At 52.7% G+C, this 20,209-nt stretch overlaps 2 protein-coding genes across 18 annotated transcripts in view; one reads left to right on the top strand and one right to left on the bottom strand.

The window, feature by feature from the left end:
* The window catches only part of LOC126064525 (bromodomain-containing protein 7), a 54,811-nt gene extending 50,119 nt beyond the window's left edge, over positions 1 to 4,692 (top strand). The window contains exons 13-17 of one of the 2 annotated variants that reach the window (XM_049863706.1): positions 1,174 to 1,224; positions 3,168 to 3,279; positions 3,742 to 3,885; positions 4,080 to 4,223; positions 4,515 to 4,692. In XM_049863706.1, coding sequence (XP_049719663.1) covers positions 1,174 to 1,224; positions 3,168 to 3,279; positions 3,742 to 3,885; positions 4,080 to 4,223; positions 4,515 to 4,570 — 507 coding nt within the window. In that variant the 3' untranslated portion in view covers positions 4,571 to 4,692. Of the gene's footprint in view, positions 1 to 1,173; positions 1,225 to 3,167; positions 3,280 to 3,741; positions 3,886 to 4,079 lie in introns of both variants that reach the window. The other variant, XM_049863705.1, reaches the window with a different exon arrangement.
* ADCY7 (adenylate cyclase 7) overlaps positions 1,223 to 20,209 on the bottom strand; it is a 74,611-nt gene continuing 55,624 nt past the window's right edge. For 10 of the 16 annotated variants that reach the window (XM_049863698.1, XM_049863694.1, XM_049863696.1 and 7 more), the window contains 16 exons: positions 19,335 to 19,526; positions 18,917 to 18,951; positions 18,321 to 18,404; positions 18,077 to 18,191; positions 16,899 to 16,996; positions 15,883 to 15,967; positions 15,279 to 15,404; positions 14,351 to 14,443; positions 13,065 to 13,258; positions 12,001 to 12,088; positions 11,452 to 11,607; positions 10,713 to 10,859; positions 9,985 to 10,089; positions 9,501 to 9,615; positions 8,750 to 8,874; positions 1,223 to 8,574 (listed from right to left, as the gene is read on the bottom strand). In XM_049863698.1, coding sequence (XP_049719655.1) covers positions 8,428 to 8,574; positions 8,750 to 8,874; positions 9,501 to 9,615; positions 9,985 to 10,089; positions 10,713 to 10,859; positions 11,452 to 11,607; positions 12,001 to 12,088; positions 13,065 to 13,258; positions 14,351 to 14,443; positions 15,279 to 15,404; positions 15,883 to 15,967; positions 16,899 to 16,996; positions 18,077 to 18,191; positions 18,321 to 18,404; positions 18,917 to 18,951; positions 19,335 to 19,526 — 1,905 coding nt within the window. In that variant the 3' untranslated portion in view covers positions 1,223 to 8,427. Of the gene's footprint in view, positions 8,575 to 8,749; positions 8,875 to 9,500; positions 9,616 to 9,984; positions 10,090 to 10,712; positions 11,011 to 11,451; positions 11,608 to 12,000; positions 12,089 to 13,064; positions 13,259 to 14,350; positions 14,444 to 15,278; positions 15,405 to 15,882; positions 15,968 to 16,898; positions 16,997 to 18,076; positions 18,192 to 18,320; positions 18,405 to 18,916; positions 18,952 to 19,334; positions 19,527 to 20,209 lie in introns of those variants that run through there. The other 6 variants (XR_007514562.1, XR_007514563.1, XR_007514565.1 and 3 more) reach the window with 6 other exon arrangements.

Here is a 20,209-nt window from a genome sequence, read left to right as displayed (position 1 = left end):
AGGTAAAAGTCTTGCTCCCTGGCTTGAAACTAAGTTAGCTAAGATGATATGGAATGTCCTTTTTTTTTTAAATTATGCAGCAGTAGCACAGTGATAGGAGCTTCAAGGAAAAAACAAAAAGCTTCCCTTCTTTGCTGTCTTCCATTAACACTTATAAACTCTCCTAGTTCAGTTGAAAACAGTTTATAATCTGGAAGAATTGAGAGTCTTGGCGCAAAGATTAGAACCGGAAAATGTTCCTACTGAGGTCAAGGAGAGTTGACAGGCAAAGTGCCCTTGTCTCTTGGAGGTCCTAACTCCTCATGGTGGCTGTAGTGGGCATGTCCCCTGCCCGCTGCACATAGGGTTGCTGTTCGTTGGGTGACCTGTCGGCGAAGCTCAAGTCAGCACCCAGGTTTAGTGATAACTGCTGTGAAATCTTGGCACGTCCACTACTTTCTTCACATGACCTCAAGTATGTTAAACTGTACCTCAGTTCAAAAATACATCCTTCCCACCAATCTGAGTTGTCTTTCACCAAAACCGAGTAGCCTTCATTTGGTTAATATGGCAGAATGTGTCAGAATTTAAAGCTTCTCTGCACTTTGATCAAACAGTTCCTCCTCTTAGAATTTATCCTAGAGAATAAGGAGCTTATATTAAGATACCATTGTAACATTGTTCCTAATTTTTAAAAATTGGGAATTGGTGAAATAAATCACAGTACACCTTTCAAGAAAAGACAATGGATCATTATTGACTGATGTCCATGATACATTTGTCTGTTATCTCCATTAGCTCTGAAGAATGGGATTGTGGGAAACTTTCACATTGTCTGCAGTATTTGAATAATCCTGTTATCAGAGAATATTGCCTCTGTTAATGCAAAACAGTCCCTGGGGTTCCTTCCTTCCTGTCTTACCAGATTCACTTGGTATTGAAAACAGACTCTATTTATTCAGGTTTTTATCAGATACCTTCTTAAAAATGTGTGTGACTTTTTGATCAGGCATAGAAATACCAATTTTGAAGTCTCCAGGTACGCCTGGCTCAAAATACTCAAAATGCCAATAACTGTATTTCATTTTCCAGTAATTTATATTCTTATTCCTTTTCTTTTACCACGAAATTAGGTGTTTTCCTGTTTCCTTCTCATATGTTTTAATAAAGAGTTGCTTTTCTTTATCCTTCTAGCCTGAAGATGAAAGCCAGACTAGGACACTTGACACAACAAAAGACATGGAGGTGATTATATTTTATTCTTCACAAGAAATGTAAATGGAGAATAAGCTGTAAAAGAAAAATATCCTGAGAGAAAAGGAACTTGTCCTTGCTCCTGTGAAGCTCAGCGGCAGCTAGTGCAGGAGACAAACCTGGAAACGAGGGCACTATGCAGTGTAACATCCATGCGCTGGAAACACAGGCTGGAGGAATGCCTGAAGTTCCACAAAGTCTTCAGAGGACAGGCCCCGTGGACCGGGGTCCAGGCAGGTAGGGCCAGGCATCTCAGGTGGCAGAACTGCGTCTGTCATGACATAGTCCATCTGAGAAAGCAGGGTGTGTGTGCAGAGAGCTCAAGAAGTGGGTGGCCAAGGACTGCCTTGGGAGAGGAGGAAGGAAAGGTGATGAGGAACAAATGAGTCTTGTTTGCAGTGCTGAGAAGTTGGGATTTTATCTTAGAAGATAGGGTGCCATGATAAACTGGAGGGGAGACACTGGAGGAAGGAGGACTAGTGAGAAACTGTGGGAGTTGCCTAAGCAGAGAAATGAGTAGCATGACAATGTAAAAGGAGAGAATGAGGATTTGGGAGCTACAGTAGAACTGAAATTGACATGACCCGGTATGTGGGGGTAAATAATAGTATCATTAGCTTCTGCAGGAAGTGCAAGAAAGAGCACAGCTCAGTAAGGAAATAAAGCACATTCCGCTTCAGAGGTAGTAAGTGTCATTTGAGAAGTATCTCCAAGATCTGGGCTATGGATGTGGACCTGGAAGTTGTGGACTTAAAAGGTGAAATTTTATGTCAGTTATTAGCATGGAGACTGTCAGGGAGGACACAGACTGGAAATAGATCGAAGAGACAGACTTGAGAGACCAACAGTTTAGGTGGGAAAACCATGAAAGCATGATAAGCCAGGAGGAGAGACGGTTCAGCAATGTCAGATGCTCATAGAAACCCAGTTAGAAGATGACCAGTGAGTGTCCTTTCAGGGAACGCAGTGAATGCAGGAAAACTGGGCTATTAAGAGACCTTTAAGGTTGGAAAGACAAGCACTTTAACCGAGGGGAAAGAGGAATTGGAGATAGGAGATCAAGTAAAGGTAGATGGAGATGGTAAAGGAATTCACACGATTGTGTTGTTTTCAAAGGAGGAGGAGGCAGGCAAGGTCATGTGCTTAGTGAGGGGGCAAGAGTGAAAGAACATCTGAGAATAGGAAGGAAGCTGGGTAAGAAGTAAAGACTAGAGTAGGGTTGGGGGCCCAGCTGAAATGGCAAACCGTAAGTGCACGCTGGTGCCAAGTTGTACAGTTACACAGCTTTTCCTCCCCACACACTCCTAGCCCATAGGTAGGTGAGGAATCAGGGGTTCAGATCGATCCCACTTGGAGAACAGTACCGTAGTATATACATTGGAACCATTAATTTTGTGTTAATTTTCTGGGTTCATCTGTTCCTAAAAGGCAGTATTGGCAGTTATGGAAACTCTGAGTCCTGTGATTCCAAAAATAAAACTCTACCCTTTTTAGGATATTGTTTCTCCCACACAACACTGACAGCCTAGTTTCGGGGCCTGGCCGTCCAGGAGGCATCTTACGGTAAAGCTCTATAGCAGCACAGATGTGCGGCCTCAAACAGGAGGCCTTGTCAGGATCACCGAAAGCTCTTCACAGTTCAGGCAGCAACAAGGCTGTCATCGGTCTTTGTCTCAGAATGGTTGCCGTATAAAACAAATGATGCAGATTATATACAACACGACACTACATCACAGAAGTACGGATTAATGGAGGGACACTTTTTTGCCAGGATTTGAAATAGCATTTTAAAAGGGTATTCTGGGTGGACATCTTTTTTAGGCGTCAAAATTCTAACTCCAAAGTAAATAAGTGGAATAACTGCCTATAAAAACAAGCCATCTTACTAATTTCCAGTTAATAGTGTCATGGTTTTGCAAATTTTGTTTAAGCAGGTTACAGAAATAGAGCCTGCTGGGCCTGTGGACTGCAGCAGCCAGGACAGGCTCACAGCACTGAAGGCGGTCACAAACTTTGGTGCTCCACTTGAAGTTTTTGACTCCGAAGGTGAGATGCCCCAGAGGGTCTGACTTAATGTCACATGAGTACAGAGTAACGTAGCCATTCACTACAGCAGAATCTTGGTTGTGCTTAGATGAATAGTAAAGCATGCCCATGGTGGTTACTTCACTGGAGGAGGATTACTCCCTTAAGGAGGAGCCCTGGTGGTGCAGTGGTTGAAGCACTCTGCAGCTAACCAAGAGGTCGAACCCACCAGCTGCTCCGCAGGAGAAAGACCTTTACTTCTCTAAATTGATTGCAGCCTAGAAAACCCTATGGGGCAGTTCTGCTCTGTTGCGTGAGGTCTCTGTGGGTCAGAATCGACAGCAGCTGACAACAGCTCCTTTTAGGAGAGAAGACCTATCGGTAAATAGCAAAGCCCCAGAGACTGGGACTCCGTGTACAGCACAGGCTCAGACACAAACGTGTGTGTGCCTTCTTCAGTGCATTCTTTCTCTTACCACACAGAAGCCGAGGTGTTCCAGAGGAAACTTGACGAGACCACCAAATTGCTTAGGGAGCTCCAGGAAGCCCAGAACGAACGTCTGAGCACCAGACCCCCTCCCAACACCATCTGCCTCTTGGGTCCCTCGTACAGAGAAATGCTTCTCGGTATGTGGCACCTTGGGTACGAGGAGAGTGGGGGGGCTGCTTAAAGGAAACCCTGGGTAGTGATACCACTGTGAAGGCCACACGGAATAACAGGGAGAGTGGTGCTTTGCATTTGTACACTGACCATTCTTTGGGTTGTTTTTTAAATTAAAAGAATCATTTCAGTTACCTAGACCATTTTTATTGTTTTTTAGCTGAACAAGTGACCAATAATCTTAAAGAACTTGCACAGCAAGTTACTCCCGGTGACGTTGTCAGCACATACGGAGTTCGAAAAGCACTGGGGATTTCCATGCCTTCTCCCAGCTTAGAAAACAGCTCTGTAGATCTGACAGAAGGTAGGTGTCCCGTTTCTCGGGAAGTGGAACACGGTCGTGAGCAGAAGGAACATGAGTCCTCTCCCCTCAGATGACAGTGGGAAGGTTTATCCTTGTGTGCTTTCTATGTGTAAGCTGCTTCGCCTTTTCCTTCCATCCTGCTGAAGAATCGGTTTACCACCTTTGCGATAGCGGCTACAGTGATTCTCACGGTCTGTGGTTCACACACAGTTCTTCTGGGTGCTACCTTCACTTCCCTTTTTAACTAAAAGAATAAAGTGGGAAGTCAGTCAGTGTGTCTTTTTCTTTCAGATTTTGAAGACCCCAGCAAGGCTGATCCTGCTGAATGCGGACCTGATGAGATTTGAAGCTGGCTGGTATTTGATTATATATAATGTACATATTTTTTTTGTTCTTAACTTTGGAAATGCTTTTCAAGGATGTTAAATATTTGTAAATTGTGTTTTTAATTAAACTTTGGAACAATTCATTCTGATGTTCCAGAGATTGGACTTCTGTTAATAAAGCTGAGCCCAGGACTTTGAGTTACAGCAAGCATGTCAGCGAAGTTAACCCTGTGACTGTCATGATAAAGAGTGAGAGCAGCTCAAAAAATAAAATCGCCTTTTTCGTAACCATCAATTAAGAAACAAAGAATGTAGCTGAACGTATCAGAGCTCATCTTGATGATTCAGTAGTGGCCTCGTGAGGAAAGAATGTGGCCTTGGGCTGTTGCCATACCCAGCAGAAAGTGAGAGTCGGCCTGGGCCAAGTGCTTTCAGAGGAGTGACAAGCCTTTTGTTTCACTGGATCGTAACTAAGGAACTTTTTAATGTCCCTATCCAGTGAGATTTTTCCGTTGTCATACCTTGAAGAACAGAGTAACATACGTAACATAGTTTTAGAATTTACTACCGTGGTTCAGCACCCCGCCCCCCGCCCCCAGCAAGTACCTGACGGGAACGGTGTGCTTGTGTAGGTGCTCAGACCCAGTTTCATGGCTTTAACTTGTCTGTCTGTTGTTGGTTTTTTGAGGGTTTTTCTCTCCCCCTTTCTTGAGAGGGTTGTTGGAACTATAGCAAAGGGATGAAGTAAAACATCCTTGAGCAGGACAATTACTGAGCTTAAAGGAGCGCTTATGTTTCAGTATACTGTTTCTCAAAGGTCACCTGTGTCTGAGCCCTGCCCAGCAATTTATTTAAGCAGGAGACATGTGGTCCCCTTCTATAACAGGACCGTGAACTGAATGGTGATTTTTCTGAGTCTGGTTCAGTATATAACCTGTTTAGTCTAAGATAAAAAGCGAGGATAAAAGGATGTATGCAGCCCAGAACAGTAAGCATGTTAAGTGCAGATCCTGCCAGGATTGTGCAGAGCCTGTCTGGAAAACAGCAGGAACCTCTTTCATTGTCATTGTCTCTCAATGTGACTGTTTTGGATTTGAAAATTAACATTTAGCAAGAACAAACAGAGTGAAGGAAAATTGATTCTCTCAAGAGAGTTAAAGATGACCTAATAATCTTTTTAAAAGCCTGTGCCAAAAGAATTTTAAAAATAAGCTCAAATAGTCTAGTTTTAATCTAACATATAATTCATGCAGTAATTGACTCTTTAGATCTACTTAGTTACTTAAAATTTCCTGAAAAAGAGGCCCAGCCAACTGCCATGTGTCTCCATTATGTCAGCAGGAGAGACTTGACTTCCCAGGAGGGCAGCCCTGGTCCCCCTGGGTTTTCAGAGCAGAGATTTCAGTACAATACACCAGGAAAAACGTGACCATTCCAGCACTTCAGGGCACTCAGGTTTTCAGCGTTGCTGATTGAGGAAAAGCAGCTAACCAGAGCTGTCGGTTCAGCTTAGAAATACTAGTGCTTTTCATAAAAATGAAAAAACCTTTTGAAACAAATGTTACAAATAAGGATTTACGACAGCAAGCCCTCGTTATTTGCATCTACCTTCTCAAAGCACATCTGTGTGTGCTGACTGACTACAGACACGATGTGTCCGGCAGTTAATACCAGGGATCCAGGCCTTATTTTCCCTGGAGTCGGTGAGGCCACCTTAGTAGATGCTTTAAGCGAGCCCTTGGCCCATAGAGAAGTCAGTGTTAGGAAGGCATTTGTTTCTGTCATAAACAAAATGAGGCCTAGGAAGATGAGAAAACAGATTTATAAAAATAACTGCATGTGACTTGTGTCAGTTATACGCTGTGACCTAAACACTGAAAAGTAAAGCTTACCAAATATTCTTACGTGAGCCCAGTGGTTTAACTGGAAGGAGAAATAAATACATGACAGGTAACCAGTTGGGGGCTCCTGTTGGTGGAGGAACAAAGTGACCTGAATGTTGCAGGAGCAGAAAGAGGCCCAGCCAACTGCCATGTGTCTCCATCATGTCAGCAGGAGAGACTTGACTTCCCAGGAGGGCAGCCCTGGTCCCCCTGGGTTTTAAGAGCAAAGATTTCAGTACAATACTTGCCTGAAACCAGCCCTTTACATGAAAAGTTGGCATGTGAAAAAGGCAGTGTAAGAAGTCTAATTTTATTTCCCTTCCCAGAGTTTTCCCCATAAAATTCCTTTAAACAGCAACTTCTTCTGATACAATTACCGGCAACACACAACTGCCACTAGCCTACCCAGCACCTTTTGCATTGGAAACAGCCCCCCTTCTCTGGCTGTAAAAGCCCATCACAGGACACAGGGCAAGCAGGCAGTAGGTTCGATTCCAGTGACAACTCACCCTCGGTCCCAGGGAAACCAGGATGGCTAGTCCACCTGTCTGCAACCCTGTGTCATCATTTGAAGTCTCCTGTGTACAGGGTTTTCTGTATTGCTTCAGGGAGCTCCCAGATGACGCCTCGTCAAGAATTCCTGCTGGACAGTGAGGTTCGGTTGCCCTAGAAATCCTGAGGGTGCGCTATGTCATTCTTACGCTCTGGTTCTGAGGCAGTGAAGCGGTTCAGGAAAAGGAACGGGCAGTTTGGTTATTGCTCACCTTCAAACAGGTGACTTCCTTTGTTACCTGTGGAGCGGGAGCACAGCCAGACGCCCCTCCACAGATCTGGCCTTTTGCGCTTGCCGTGACTCAGTCGGGTTCAGAACAAGAACATCTGGACGTTGTGAGAGGACTGTCTGCCCAGATACAGGCACCCTGCACATGCTAGGTAGATCTTTGTAGTTTTGAACCTCTTAAAAGTTAGGATTAAGAAAAGGAAAGAAGTCCTACAGGCTGTCCAGCTTCTCTCTGCAGGCTCCATTCTTTTCTGATACAAAAGCTAAGTTAAAGATTGCAGGGGAGAGCTCAGAAATGCAGGAGTAGTCAGGGAAAGGCTAAAGGCTCTGCCTTATCTTCTAGGCTTTCAGCTGCTTGAAGCTGACCCGAGTGCTTGCCTCTGAGTTCTCTGAGCCACATGCCAGGCTCCTGTGCCTTCTTGCTGTGAGCCACATTCCCTGGAGCTTTGTCCCCGCAGCCAGGCTGACTTCACACAGTTCACAAGCTAGTGCCCTAAGCCGACACTGGACAGTAGTCCCCTTTATGTGTCAGTGGTAAAAAGGCAAAGGATCCACCAAAAGAAAGATTTTTCTCCGGCATCTAAGAAGTCATTAAAAAGGATAAAGCCCAAATTAATAATGGATCTGTTTAAAATAAGCATTCCAGAGATGGCAGGAAGGAACAAGTGTCAATTACGGTCTTTTCTCCCTGTTGTCTGAAACCATGTATAGATGAAAACCACTTTTTCAACTCACTCACAGAGTGCTTATGTGCAGAATACAGAATCCAACAGCTTATCCAGCTGGGCAGGGTGGCGTTCCAAGCCCATCCCAGACAGCTTGCCCCAGTCCTCCTTTGTACCTAGAAAAGCCAGTTCTCAACTTGGGCGTGTTCACAAGCTGCTAAGGGGGGACATCTTCTCCAGCTGTGCTCTGAGGTTACCTGCACAGTACCTGGGGAGTGAGGGGGTAAACCACACAACGTAGGGCCAGCAGTACCAGTGAGCCTCTTCCTGCTGTCCTTCCTAGAGACTGCGGTACAGGCACCGACGACCTGGCAGTTTTTGGCTGCGGGTGCTTCGAGCCAGGATCTGGTTGGTGCACACGTCTGAGAGACCCAGTCAGTGGCCGAACCCTTGGTAGGCCTATGTGCCTGGCATGGTGCTGGCTTCTCCTTGGCTTGCTTCAGGGAAGGAAAGCACTTCCCAGCAGATGCTGAACCCCACCGAAAGCTCTCAGTTCAGCCCCAGCCCTTGGAACTTGGCAGTGTCTGTGCAGACGAAGTAAGTCGTCAGTTCGCCCTTGCCTTTGACATTAATCAGTCCGCGGCACTCACAGGAGTAGCCCAGTCCCTGCAGGATGGTGCATGTCTCCTCAGTAACCTGAAAAGGAAAGAGGCCAGAAGGAAGCATGGGGGCAGGGGAGGACTGATAGAAACTGGCCAGCTCAGCTTTCCCCAGCAACTGTGCAGCTACAGTCACCAGCTGACCGGTGGCAGAGCTAGGCTGTCAGCCCCATCCCCTCACCTCCGGCAAGTTCTCTCTCCCCCTTGGTTACCTGGATTTTCCCAAGTTCCCCAGTGCTCTCCATTCGGCTGGCAACATTGACCGTGTTTCCCCAGATGTCATACTGAGGTTTCCGCGCCCCGATCACCCCAGCAATCACGGGCCCGTGGTTTATGCCTAAGGAGGAGGTTGACGGTTAGCCTGGCACACAGGCAGAGCCATGGGCTTTGCCCCTTAGAGAGGCCCCAGAATCCATGCCCACCACAGAAAGCGCTAACTACCAGGCATGGAATGCAGGGCCGGCTGGGTAGTGCTGCCCAAGTGTGTGGCCTGAGGTGTTACCTGAGAAGTGAGCAAGGCATTCATTCCCTGGGCAGCTCTAAGATCTTCCAGGTGTGAAGGAAGTCTGGGTTTGGTGTTAACACTTCTAGTATCTGCTTATCTCCCTCTTAAAGAATAAATGGGCTGTGAGCGCCAGGCCTTTCAGCCAACAGGCACTGCTAGTCAGATTTAATAACTTCGTCTCGTTCTCAGTGTGTTCTAAGGTCACCTGTTCATAGCGGCGGTTTTGGTTCTCCACTTTCTGTAGTGCTATCTTACTTAAAAATTTCAAAGGTAGCTTTCTAAGTGCTATGCAGAGAAAACCGGAAGAACCATCCAGCTGCCGGGGTTTTAAGATGAGGTGAGGGGTGTCTGAAAATGTCCGAAATCAATGACAAAGCACAGGTTCGGCAGCCAGACCCGGGCACAGGCTTGCCTGGAAGCAGCGGCCAGGGCTGCGCGGCCTCCCCCCAGAGCCTCACCGACACGGAGGCGGAAGGAGTTGAAGGAGTGCCTGTTGATGCCGTCCAGCTTGCTCATCAGGGCGAGGCTGAACTCCACCATGATGCCGATCTGGGCGTGCTGCCGCTCCAGGTCCTGCGGGACACAGTCTGTGCACTTGGGGCCGTGGGACATCACCCCATCTTCCTGCCCGGGCTGGCTGTGTGTGAGGTCGCAGCCCAGAGCCCTGACCTGGAACGTTGCCGCACCACCACCAGCATGAAAGCCATTGCAAGGGACCAGGACCTCCTCCCCTCTGGGTGTCCCCTCAAGAGCACCTGTGACCCCAGAAGGCAGCTCTCGGGGGTCTCGCCTGCCGCCACCACCACCAAAACTCTCCCAGCTGAGCCATCCAAGTTCCTGTGCCCCCCACATAGGATGGGAGATCGGGAGGTGCTCCCTTTAAAGACGGGGACAGGTCGGGGGGGCTCTCAGGTGAGGTTGAGACCCTGCTGCCCCAGGTACCTGGTTCTCATGCCCTGAGGTGACGCTGAGCCCCGCTGCTGCCATGTATGTGCTGCCGATGGTCTTGATCTTCTCCACCCCACTGAACTTGGGCTTTAACAGCAGCTGCGGGACAGGGAGGCATGGGGCAGGGCCCAGGACTCCCCAGCCGCAGCCCAGACCTGTCCCAGATCCTGCGGCAGCAGCTCGGCCTCCATTTTCCAAGATTCCTTCCCACTGCCACTTCTCAGATGCAGACATGTTCTCATAATTGGCCCTTTCTGTCTGAGCTCCTAACCAACGACAAGTGGGGACACGGCCTCTGGGTTCGTCCCACTCCTCCCTGGCCTTTTCTGTCTCTTCTTCATCCCTTCCATTCTCAGCTGCTCTCACCTTCTCTTTAAGGAGCAAACACACAGCTCAGCATAATCTACACGGTCACACGGGCAGGCTGTTTCCAGCAAAGAGTTAAGCCAAACTGACTGCCTCTGAAATGAGCCAAGAGCATGGGCTGAGCTGGAGCTCAAAGCTGTTATACAGGCTTCAGGCCCAAGTCCAGCCTCACAGGAGGCCTGGCACCAAGAAGGTGCTAACCAAGCATTTAATGATAGAACGGAGAAGGCAGACATGTGCCTTTTTATCACTGGTGTGAGGTGTTTTCCCCTACAGGAGCTGTGTCCCCCCTTTCTGGTGTCTGCAGTTCAGGGTGCCCCGCGCTGCCCCCTGCAGGGCGGGTCCTGAGGCCTTACCTCGTCAAAGTCCGCAATGATCTCGTTCAGCAGGCGCAGGCACTCCAGCCCTTCCTTGTTGATGTCGCACTCGGTATAGAACACTTTGAAATCCGGCACGGACGCAAACATGACACAGACGCAGTCATACGACTGGTGGTACCAGTCCTGGGTTCGGAGAGGGGAGAAGCAGGCTGAGGTGGAGATGAGCTAAGTGGTTCTCAGCCCTGGCTGCCCGTGGGAATCAACAGGGAGATTCCTGTCCATGGGTCGGGGTGGGGCCGGGTTCAGGTCTCTGCTTTAAGCACCCCCAGTGATTCTGTGTATTGTAGGGTAGAAGGCAGCAGTCAGGACCTGGGCCTTGCACCCAGGGCCCCTAAGCAACCCTGTTTCCTTACCTACAGCCTACCCCCTTTTTTACAAACAACTAGTGGAAATGTAGTTACTTTCATCAGTCCACAATGTCCAGATTACAAATCCTGGATACATGTGATCCTCATGACAACCCTGCAAGGTAATTCCTGTCAGCCCCATTTTACAGTCAAGGCCCAGAGAGGTGAAGTACCTCATCCACAATCACACTTGAACCAGGTCTCTGACTCCAAAGCCTGCATTCTTACAGCTCTTCCACAAACTGACCAAGGCTGAAGAAGCCAAGCTGGGGAAGCACCTTCTGCTTAAGCACTCCCTCGGCTGGACTCTGCACTTGGGCCATCTGCAGACTTCCTGCCCGAGTGCCCGGCCCCTTGTCCCACCACACCTCATTTAATTTGTCGCCAATGAAGTGGGCGGCCACATGGGCTGGCAGGACGTTCTCCAGAAGAAGGCGGTTCACATTCTCCATGGTCTCAAACTCCTCCTGCTCCTTCTTGAACTTCTTCTTCCACAAACAGTCCAGACGGCAGTAGTAGTCAGTCTACGGGCAGCAGGGAACAGCATCCCGTCGGTAGGCCAGCAAGGGCAGAAAGGCCCAGGCAGCGGCTACCAGGGCACAGTGGTCACCCTTGGGGGTACTGAGCAAGCAGCTCCGTTCTGCCCACCCATGCTGGCAGCAAACCTCTAACTGAACAGGGTTTCCCCATGAGCCATGAGATTGAGTCTGTCACTTACGTCCTGGTGGGGGTGACAGGGAGGGAAAGACACTCACTGGGAACCCCTGACCAGGGACCAGAGCCTGCCCTCTTCAGGCCTGCTGCTTGTCTCCCATGCATTTCCAAATCCGAGGAGTCCCCCTCCCCATCACCTCTCCACACGGAGGAGAGAAAGGCCAGCTTGAGCCATGGTCACCCTGGGGCATTTCCCAGCTTACCTGCATGGAGAGCATGACGAGGGTGACATAGAACAGAACCAGGTAGAAATTAATCATTGTCTTCAGATCACTCCATGGACAAGAGGAGCTGCAGGATATGAAGGGAAAAGGCAGGATTCGTTTCCCGTTACAATGAGAAACCTCAAAGTAGGTACACCCAGCCCCCACATGCAGGAGGCCACGTGTGGCTCCCTGGCACTCAGCGGAGTGCTCTAAGGCTCTACGCCCCCAAGGGGAAGACAGCGAACAGATTGCTGCCCTCTGAGTGCTCACATTCTGTGGGCAGACAGGAAACAAGACCATGTCCGACTGTAAGGACGGTGTAGCAGGGCAATTGACTGCAGTGAGGGAGGCCTTGCTGAGGTCACACCTGGGTGACAGGGCATCAGCCACGGCAAGGTCTGAAGGAAAAGCCCTCGTGCCAGGTGAGGCAGTAGCCAGAAGGCAGCCCAGACTCATGGAGAGCTGGGGCCGGGAGCCAGGCCAGCAGGGACTTGGAGACTGGCAGAAGGATGAAGGCTGTCCTTAACCTCCAGGCACTCACAGGCAGGCCAGACCCACAAGAGCAGACATTGTTCTGGGTCCCCACACTTACAGTTTCAAGAGCGCCAGACCCCTCTCCTCATGCCAATTCGGACCCAAGGCCACTAGAACCACACATGCACACCAGCCCCTCCCATGACACAGGAGTCACCCCTGTCCAGGAAGGAACCAGAGGGAGCTGCCCTCTCCAAGACTCAGGATCCAAGACCCAGCCCACAGAGGGACTGAGCTAGAGCCAAGGTCTCCTGCCCCCACAACCTGCCAATGAGCCACAGTCCCCAGCTGGGGGTGCAGACAACTAGGCAAGCCACCTTCCCTGGGCCTCCACCTCCCTGTCTGTAAAATGGACACCCTGCCCCCTACCTGCCCTACCCTACAAGCTGCAGTGCAAACAGCACTGTGAATGCAAACGCACCAGAGTTGGAAATGGCACTGAGACAGAAAGGGTGCCACGCTCCTGGGTCCTGTGGAGATGTGCAAGGGAGCTGGGACCCCAGCAGTGAGCAGCTTTGGGGGCCTACCTGAGGGTGCCGTTGGTCTCCGTGAGGTTGCCCAGGCTGTGGCTGCAGCAGGCCCACTGCCAGCACGGAGAGATGTTAAAGAGCACCAGGTAGGCCACCAAGGCCACGGTCAGCAGCACGAACTTCAGCTCCAGGCTCATCCACAGGAAGACGGAGCAAGCAATGAAGCCCAGGATGCAGCTGCTGGTGTAATGCTGGAGGGCAGGGAGGGGGCGTTAACCAGGGGGCCAAGGTCACCCCACCATCCCACCACCAAGAAGCACCCCTCCCGGGCCAGCCACTACCCCCAGGGAGAAGTGCTTCAGCATTAACTGACCCTGGCTCCCAGTCCCTTCCCCTGCTGGGGGTTCGGGGCCAGTTGGGAGCAGTGTGTCTCTAACCCCACTTGTTGATAGCCCCTGTTAACAGAGAGCAGACAAGGAGATCTAGAACTAGTGTACGGTGTTGTTTTGTTTTCACTGTATTCTATTTATAGCAAAGGAGCTTGTTTAAAGGAAAAAAGTGTAGTAAATACAAATGGAGATGGTGCATGGACACGGCAAGCAGAAGTCAGGGCCACGGCGGTATGCACACCACAAGCCTGAACGGCCTTCCTGCCGCCTCCGGTTGTGCCCACATTACTCCCCTGCTCAAGGTCATGCTGTGGCTCCCCACTGCCCTCAGAATAAAGACAAACTCCACCCTGGCATTCACGCACTGCCCTGATCTGGATCAAACCTACTTTCCTGGTTGTATCTCCTGGTTCTCTGCCACTACCCTCTCCCACCCCCTCCCCATCGGACAAACCATGTGAAAATCCTCCCACTACCCACTGAGGCGTTTTCTCACCCTGGCTCCTCTCTGCCCTTCAGATGAAGCCACTGTCCCCCGAGTCCCCACAGCCCTCATGCTGTCTACCATTATGACATTCCAGGCAGAGGAAGGCCTGGGGAGCTGGGGTCAGCCTGCCGGGGGTCCCCGTCCAGGTGCCACCATCTACTAGGTAAGTCAGTTAACCTCAGCCTCATTTCCCACCTGTAAAATGGTGTAAGACAGCGCCTGATACAGAGGAAGAGCCCCTTGTAGGCAGGCGCTCTCACCGCCCACTGCCCATCCAATCCACGTAAGACCAAGCACACAAGACAAGACACCTCTGTACAGGTTCTCCAGGCCCAGAGACCCCTCAGCCCTGCCCGGGAGAGGCTGGGCTCGGCCCTTCTACACCCCGTGGCCTACTCTACTGTGTGGTCCAAGCGAGCCAGTGAGGGCAGGCAGCAGCACGTGAAGCCTGGGACCAGGGCACTCACCAGCAGCAGCTCACATGAGGTCTGGCTGCTCACAGTGTTCCGGCTCGTCTCGTTCCCACCAGGTGGTCCCAGTGCTGGGACAGGGAGCAGCGGCTACAGGAGACGAGGCCCAGCTAGGGTCAGTCTAGGCAACTGTGACTCGGCACCCACCAGGGCCCAGCAGGGTAGAGAGGGAGAGTCAGGTGGGACAGAGGACTGGGCCCCAAGGCCATGGTGAGCACCAGGGCGCTGCCAGGCCCGGCTCTAAGCACTGCCCAGAGCAGCTTGCACGCTCTCCACAGTAGCCAGCAGACTCATGGACAAGGGGGGAGAAGGAGGGTGCAAAACGAACTGAAGATACGGGAGACACCAGCCCCAGAGCATCAGAGGCTGGCTCAGCTGCAGACACAGCACATTTGGTGCCCCCTTTTTTTTCTCCCTAGGTGACCTGGAGGGAGGGGGTCATAGAAGCACATTCCAAAACTCGATGCTCTAGAGCATCTAGGGGTGGGACAGGGGAAAGAGCTTGGCCCGCAGGACCCAGGAGGAAGGAGACAGGACGAGTGTAACACAGGCCACTTTCTGCAGTAGTGAGATGGAGCCTGGCGAAGCCAGGGCTGAACCTAGGGACACCCCTAGGGAGTCTGAGTCTCAGGGAGGGTGAAACAGGACAGTGAGGAACCCAAGGCCTGGGAGGTCAAGTGCACAGTCCCATGGAATTGGCCACTTAAGCTCTCCGGGGGCCCAAAGTCTCCATTTGAAAAATGAAGGGTGAGGCTCCCTAAGCCTGAAATGCAGAGACACATCACCCACCCACCAAGCTCTGGAGAGGTGACATGAGACACAGCTGGTAAAGACAAGATCACGGGATTCCAGAACCGTGAGGTTCCCACAGTGGCTCCCCTACTCAGGAGGCATGCTGCAATGGCACGAGGCACCCAGGACCTACCAGGCTGATGATGGCAATGGTGAGCAGGCTGCTGATGGTCACGATGGCCAGGGACACCCTCAGCAGGGACTGTGTCTCCACCCTCTCAGAGATGGCCCGGAGCATCCCCCAGGCTGGGCAGCACCTCTGTGAAAGAATGCGGCAAGTCACCCAAGGCTGGCTGAAGGCAGCAGTGTGCGGCCGTGGCGGGCCTTGGCCCAGGAGCCCATAAGAGCTTCCGAGAGCAGAGAGTGATGTCTATTCAGGTGGTGGAGGGTTGGTGGGCATGCCCTCCATGCTTGGCACAGAGTAAGCACTCAGGAAACGTGCAGACAGAAAAGATGTCCCCACCCCCAGGAGCCACAGACAGCCACTCGGACTCTGGCAGGCACGGGAAGGAGACCTCTCGGTAGAAGCTTCCAGAACACTCAGCAAATTGTCCTCGAGGCAGGAGGAGCCAGGACAAGGCACCCAGCCCCCCTGGCCGGAGCAGAGGTAGAAGAGCGCCAAGGCAGGGAGGAGGGGGCCATGGGGACAGGGAGCTCACACCACCACAGCCCTGCCCACCTGGTGGGCCAGGACCTCTGAGCCCATCAGCCTTCCACCCTACAGCCTCTCCACTCACCAAGAACTGATCAGCAAAGGACAGGCCCAGCACTAGCCCCAGCACACAGGCCACCAGCCCAAAGGACACACCCAGAGCCGCCATCCTGGAGCGAAAGAAAAATACCAAGTCTTGGGGGGCCCGCTGCCTGCGACTGAGCCACAGGAAGGCTGCCCACCCCTTCAGCCACCCCAGCTCTCCGGCTCACGAGCACCTTCTGCCCCTCCCCCAACTGCCATTCTAGACAGAAAAGGGGGGCCTTGAAAACTAGGGTCCAACTACCCCACCAGTAATATGTGACGCCCGGCCAAAACACACAGACCACGGCTGCATCATATCCCCCTTTTAGGGCTAAGTATGTAAGAAATGAGTAATGGCCATGTAGCCTTCACACCTCTGTCTGACGTGGTAGGTGCCATGTGAAAGTGTTCCTTACTTCGTCTTTATTAAGCACATTCTAAATCACAACGCTGCTCCATCCCTCGGCTCAGTGGCAATTCCAGAAATCTCCAAGTAGCTGGCATTACTCTCCCTGCCCTCTGACCTCACTCTCAGCCCTGGCCCCCACCAACAGGGCCTTTCAGCCACAACTATGGATCTAAGTGACTCCTGAGGTATTCACTGTGCCACACTGGGTAAGTTATTAACCCCTCTGAGCCTCAACTTGCCCACACGTAAGAGGGAGGTGACGGTAGCTGTAATTTGAGGACTCTACAATTCTAGACTCCAAGGACCTAAGGCCAGGGTCCCAAACTAAAATGCCTGCAGGACCCAGGCAGAAAACAGGAGACTTCGGAAGGCAAGAGACATTAGGGAATGGTGAGGCCTGCGACTCAACAGAGCAAGCACATTCAATTAAAACAAACAAATATAAGTTGGTAATTCCAGGTGCTGGAGTTACCACCCCTGGTCCAGTTTCTAGGATCCCAAGGAGCTACAGTTACTGAATCCCAACAGCTGTCCCTTCCGGCCTGATGATGCGCTCGGCTAAGGTCACCCACCCTCCGGCCTAGATCGTCCTCCCCACCCCGACTGACCTGGGCATCAGCAGGACATGGATGAGCAGGATGCAGAGGAAGACGAGGCCGGCACAGGCGAAGTAGTGGCGGGCCCGGGGGATGGGTGCCAGGCGGTACTGGGATCAACAGAGGGGATGAGGGGCGCCCACCAGGCAGTGTGGACCCCACCTGCAGGGCCACTTGCTCTGCCTCCTTCCCAGGCCCCGTCCCATCGCAAGTCAATCCCCTTAAAAATAACCTCACACGCTCCTGGGGTTCTAAGTGATGGCATTACATTCAGTAACTTTCATTCTTTCCATTTTGCAGTCCCTTTTTTGTATTTGGAACACTGGTGGCGCAGTGGTTAAGAGCTTGGCTACTAACCAAAAGGTGGGCAGTTTGAATCCACCAGCTGCTCCTTGGAAACCCTATGAGCCAGTTCTGCTCTGTCCTATAGGGTCGCTATAAGTCAGAATCAGCTCAACGGCATACAACACACCTGCTTCCAGATCCCAAGCTCCTCCCCAGGGAGCCCCAGCAAGGGCAAGGCCCAGCCCTCAGATGCTGGAGACGTGACTACCATGCCCCAGGCTAGCAGGAGGGAGCCAGGCCCCAGCACTAGAGCGCTGCAGGCCTGCTACGGCCCCATGGATGGGCACACCTGAGGTAAAGATGGAGTCTGCTCTAGGCCAGGCGTTTACACCCTCAGATCCACAAGTAGCTTCCTGTCTGAGAAACGGGGGTACCAGCACCCACTTAACCCAGTTGTTGTGAGGGTTAGATTACATAATACGTGTGCCTAGGACGCTGCCAGACCCAGCTGAATAGATGAATGGTCATCGATGATACAAAACCCTGCCATCCAATCAGGTCCCTTCCAACCTGGATACCACATTTCAGGTTTTGTTTTTTTTTCCAACTACAGGGCCAGTGCAGATGGCCTAAGCCATTCACGGCCTTGACCAGCTGATGTTCTGGCATTTGATGAGAGCAAAAACCTCCAGACCCCTCATGGTGACTTACCAACAGGGGGTGGGGGGGCCTCAGGAGAGGAAGGGGCCACAAGAAGAGAATCTAAGTTGGAGGTGTACCGACCCCCGACAGCTGCAGAGAACCCCACCCCTCCCTTTAAGGAGCTGTGGGGAGTGTTGGGTGTTGGCTGTCCCACAGCGTACACCCCCACTCCTCTGGGGCGGGGGCTTCCCCAGGGTCCTCACCTCTCGCTCAAGGCCCTTCTCCTGGAAGATGGACACCCAGGTGCAGGTGTGGAAGTCATCTGACCTGGAGCAGCAGAACCTGGGGGCGGCAGCACAGGAGTGAGGGGGGCCACACCTGGGTGGAGCATCAAGGGAAGGGGATGAGCTACCTGGGGCCACAGCTGGAGCTGGGCCACACTTGCCAGCAGGTGCTGGGCTTGGCATATTAAGGACCCCACTTGGGGGGTGGGGCTAGGAGCTTCACCTTGTGGAAGTGAGCCCCTCGATGGCCGACCACATCTCATCGTTGTAGGAGTCATCCTCCGACCGCCCCTTGAGAGACGCACTTCTGGAATCAGATCCCCCACCTGTATCACCCCAGGACCCCACGTCCACCACCCAAAGACAGGTGTGGGGGAGAGGACCACTCGAGTGGGGCCCAAGGGCCTGTGGAGGCCACAGAGCCTCACACAGGACAGCTGAAGGGGGTTCCCGGTAAAGCCCAGATAGGACAGGTAGCAAGCAGGCCCAGTCCCACCCTACTGGCCAGTGGTCTGGGAGGGCGCGGAGGGCAGGCCCCCCCGCCCCAGGCCCTCTTCTACTCCACCCACAGGGTGGGTACACAACAGGTGCTCAATCAGTGCTCAAGACCACGCAGAAGAGCCATGGGCCAGGGAGCTCTGGCTCCTACAAATGCTCTGGCCCAGGCCACAGCCAACTCGCCAGAGGTACCAGGCTGGCCCCAGTGGAGCTGCGTCCTGGCAGAGGCTGGCCAGGGCAGCCCGCCTGGAGGAGGTGACAGGGCAGGATTTGGCCAGGAAGGCAGGGCAGACTTGGCAGAGGAGGGGGCAGCACACGTACTTGTCTGGGGTCCGGTGGCGCCGCAGAGGAATGGCCTGGAAGGGGAGGTAGGAGAAGACCTTACTCCCCAGAAAGCTGGGCCCGAAGCCTGCAGCCTGACTGGGTGTGTCATCCCAGGCACACTCGGATACATGGCCAGAGTGTCGGGCTTGCCCAAGCTGCAGGCATCCTGAACTCAATCTGGACTCTGTCCAGGGAGCCAGGAGGATGGTCCTGGCATTCTAAAATATTCTCCAAATGCCTCACTTTCCAGCAGCCCTGGGGGGAGGCTGGGCAGTGACTGCGACCATTTCACAGGTGGAGAAAGTGAGGCTCAAAAGGATGCCAAGAGCACAAGTTCTCCTGCCCCTCCCCCCTGCACCACCCCCACCCCCGCCACCTGCTCCCCAGATCTCAGCAAGGGGGCGGGGAAGCTTACCCTGGGCCTCCGGCTGTTGGGGTCAGGGGTCTCACTGACGCTCACGCTCTCGCGATGGTTGAGGTGCGCGAAGGGCCGCGCGGCACCCCAGGACTCCAGGTAGCGGGTCATCCGCACTGACGCCCGCATCTTCAGAGCTGCGTCCCCCTTGGGCCTGGGGAGGTGCTGGCAGGGCGGAGGTGGCTGCTGGCTCTGTGGGTGGACACAGACTCAGCCTGTCCCACTCCCTCCACTGCAGGAAGGGGCCACCACCCCATCCTGCCCTCCCAAAGCACAACACCTCTGGGAGCAGCAATCAAGCAGAAAGGGAAAAAGGCACAGGGCATCCCAGGTCCCCTTGAGGGGCTGCCCTTTGGGTGACACCGAGACCCGGTGCATCTTCAGCTGCGCTGCTGGGAGCCTCTGCTCAGTGCCTGTCCCTGCCCCAAGAAGGGACACACAGCCGTGCACGGCCCACTTGGACCAATCGGATTCAGATCCCTCTTGCCTCTTGAAGGCACCTCAGAACCAGACTCGATCCTGGGGAGGAGAGAGCGCCAAGGAAAGCCACAGGCATGCCACGCCCCCCTCCACATGTGGCCGGCACATCACCCAAGTCCTCTCCTCCCCCTGGGTAGCACCCAGGAGGAGAATCCTGGCCAGCCACCAGCCCCACCCCTGGCAGCCTTCCAGGGGGTTCCATTCATGAGGCCACCAAACCACGGCATGGACCCATTAGGGCCATTGGCTGGCCCACACCCACCTGCCACGGCTAGGGACACGGGGGCCAAAGTGCACACCCGGGGAAGACCTGCAGGCCCAGCTCTGCCACTCCCATGAGTGTCACAGAGCCCAAACCCCCTAAGAACAGCACGCTGGGCCTTTACTAGCCGGAC

The sequence above is a fragment of the Elephas maximus genome, chromosome 21, assembly GCF_024166365.1.
Source record: "Elephas maximus indicus isolate mEleMax1 chromosome 21, mEleMax1 primary haplotype, whole genome shotgun sequence".
NCBI classification, from domain to species: Eukaryota; Metazoa; Chordata; class Mammalia; order Proboscidea; family Elephantidae; genus Elephas; species Elephas maximus.
Note: the sequence above shows the minus strand (reverse complement) of the source record. Positions and strands in the feature narration are given on the sequence as shown.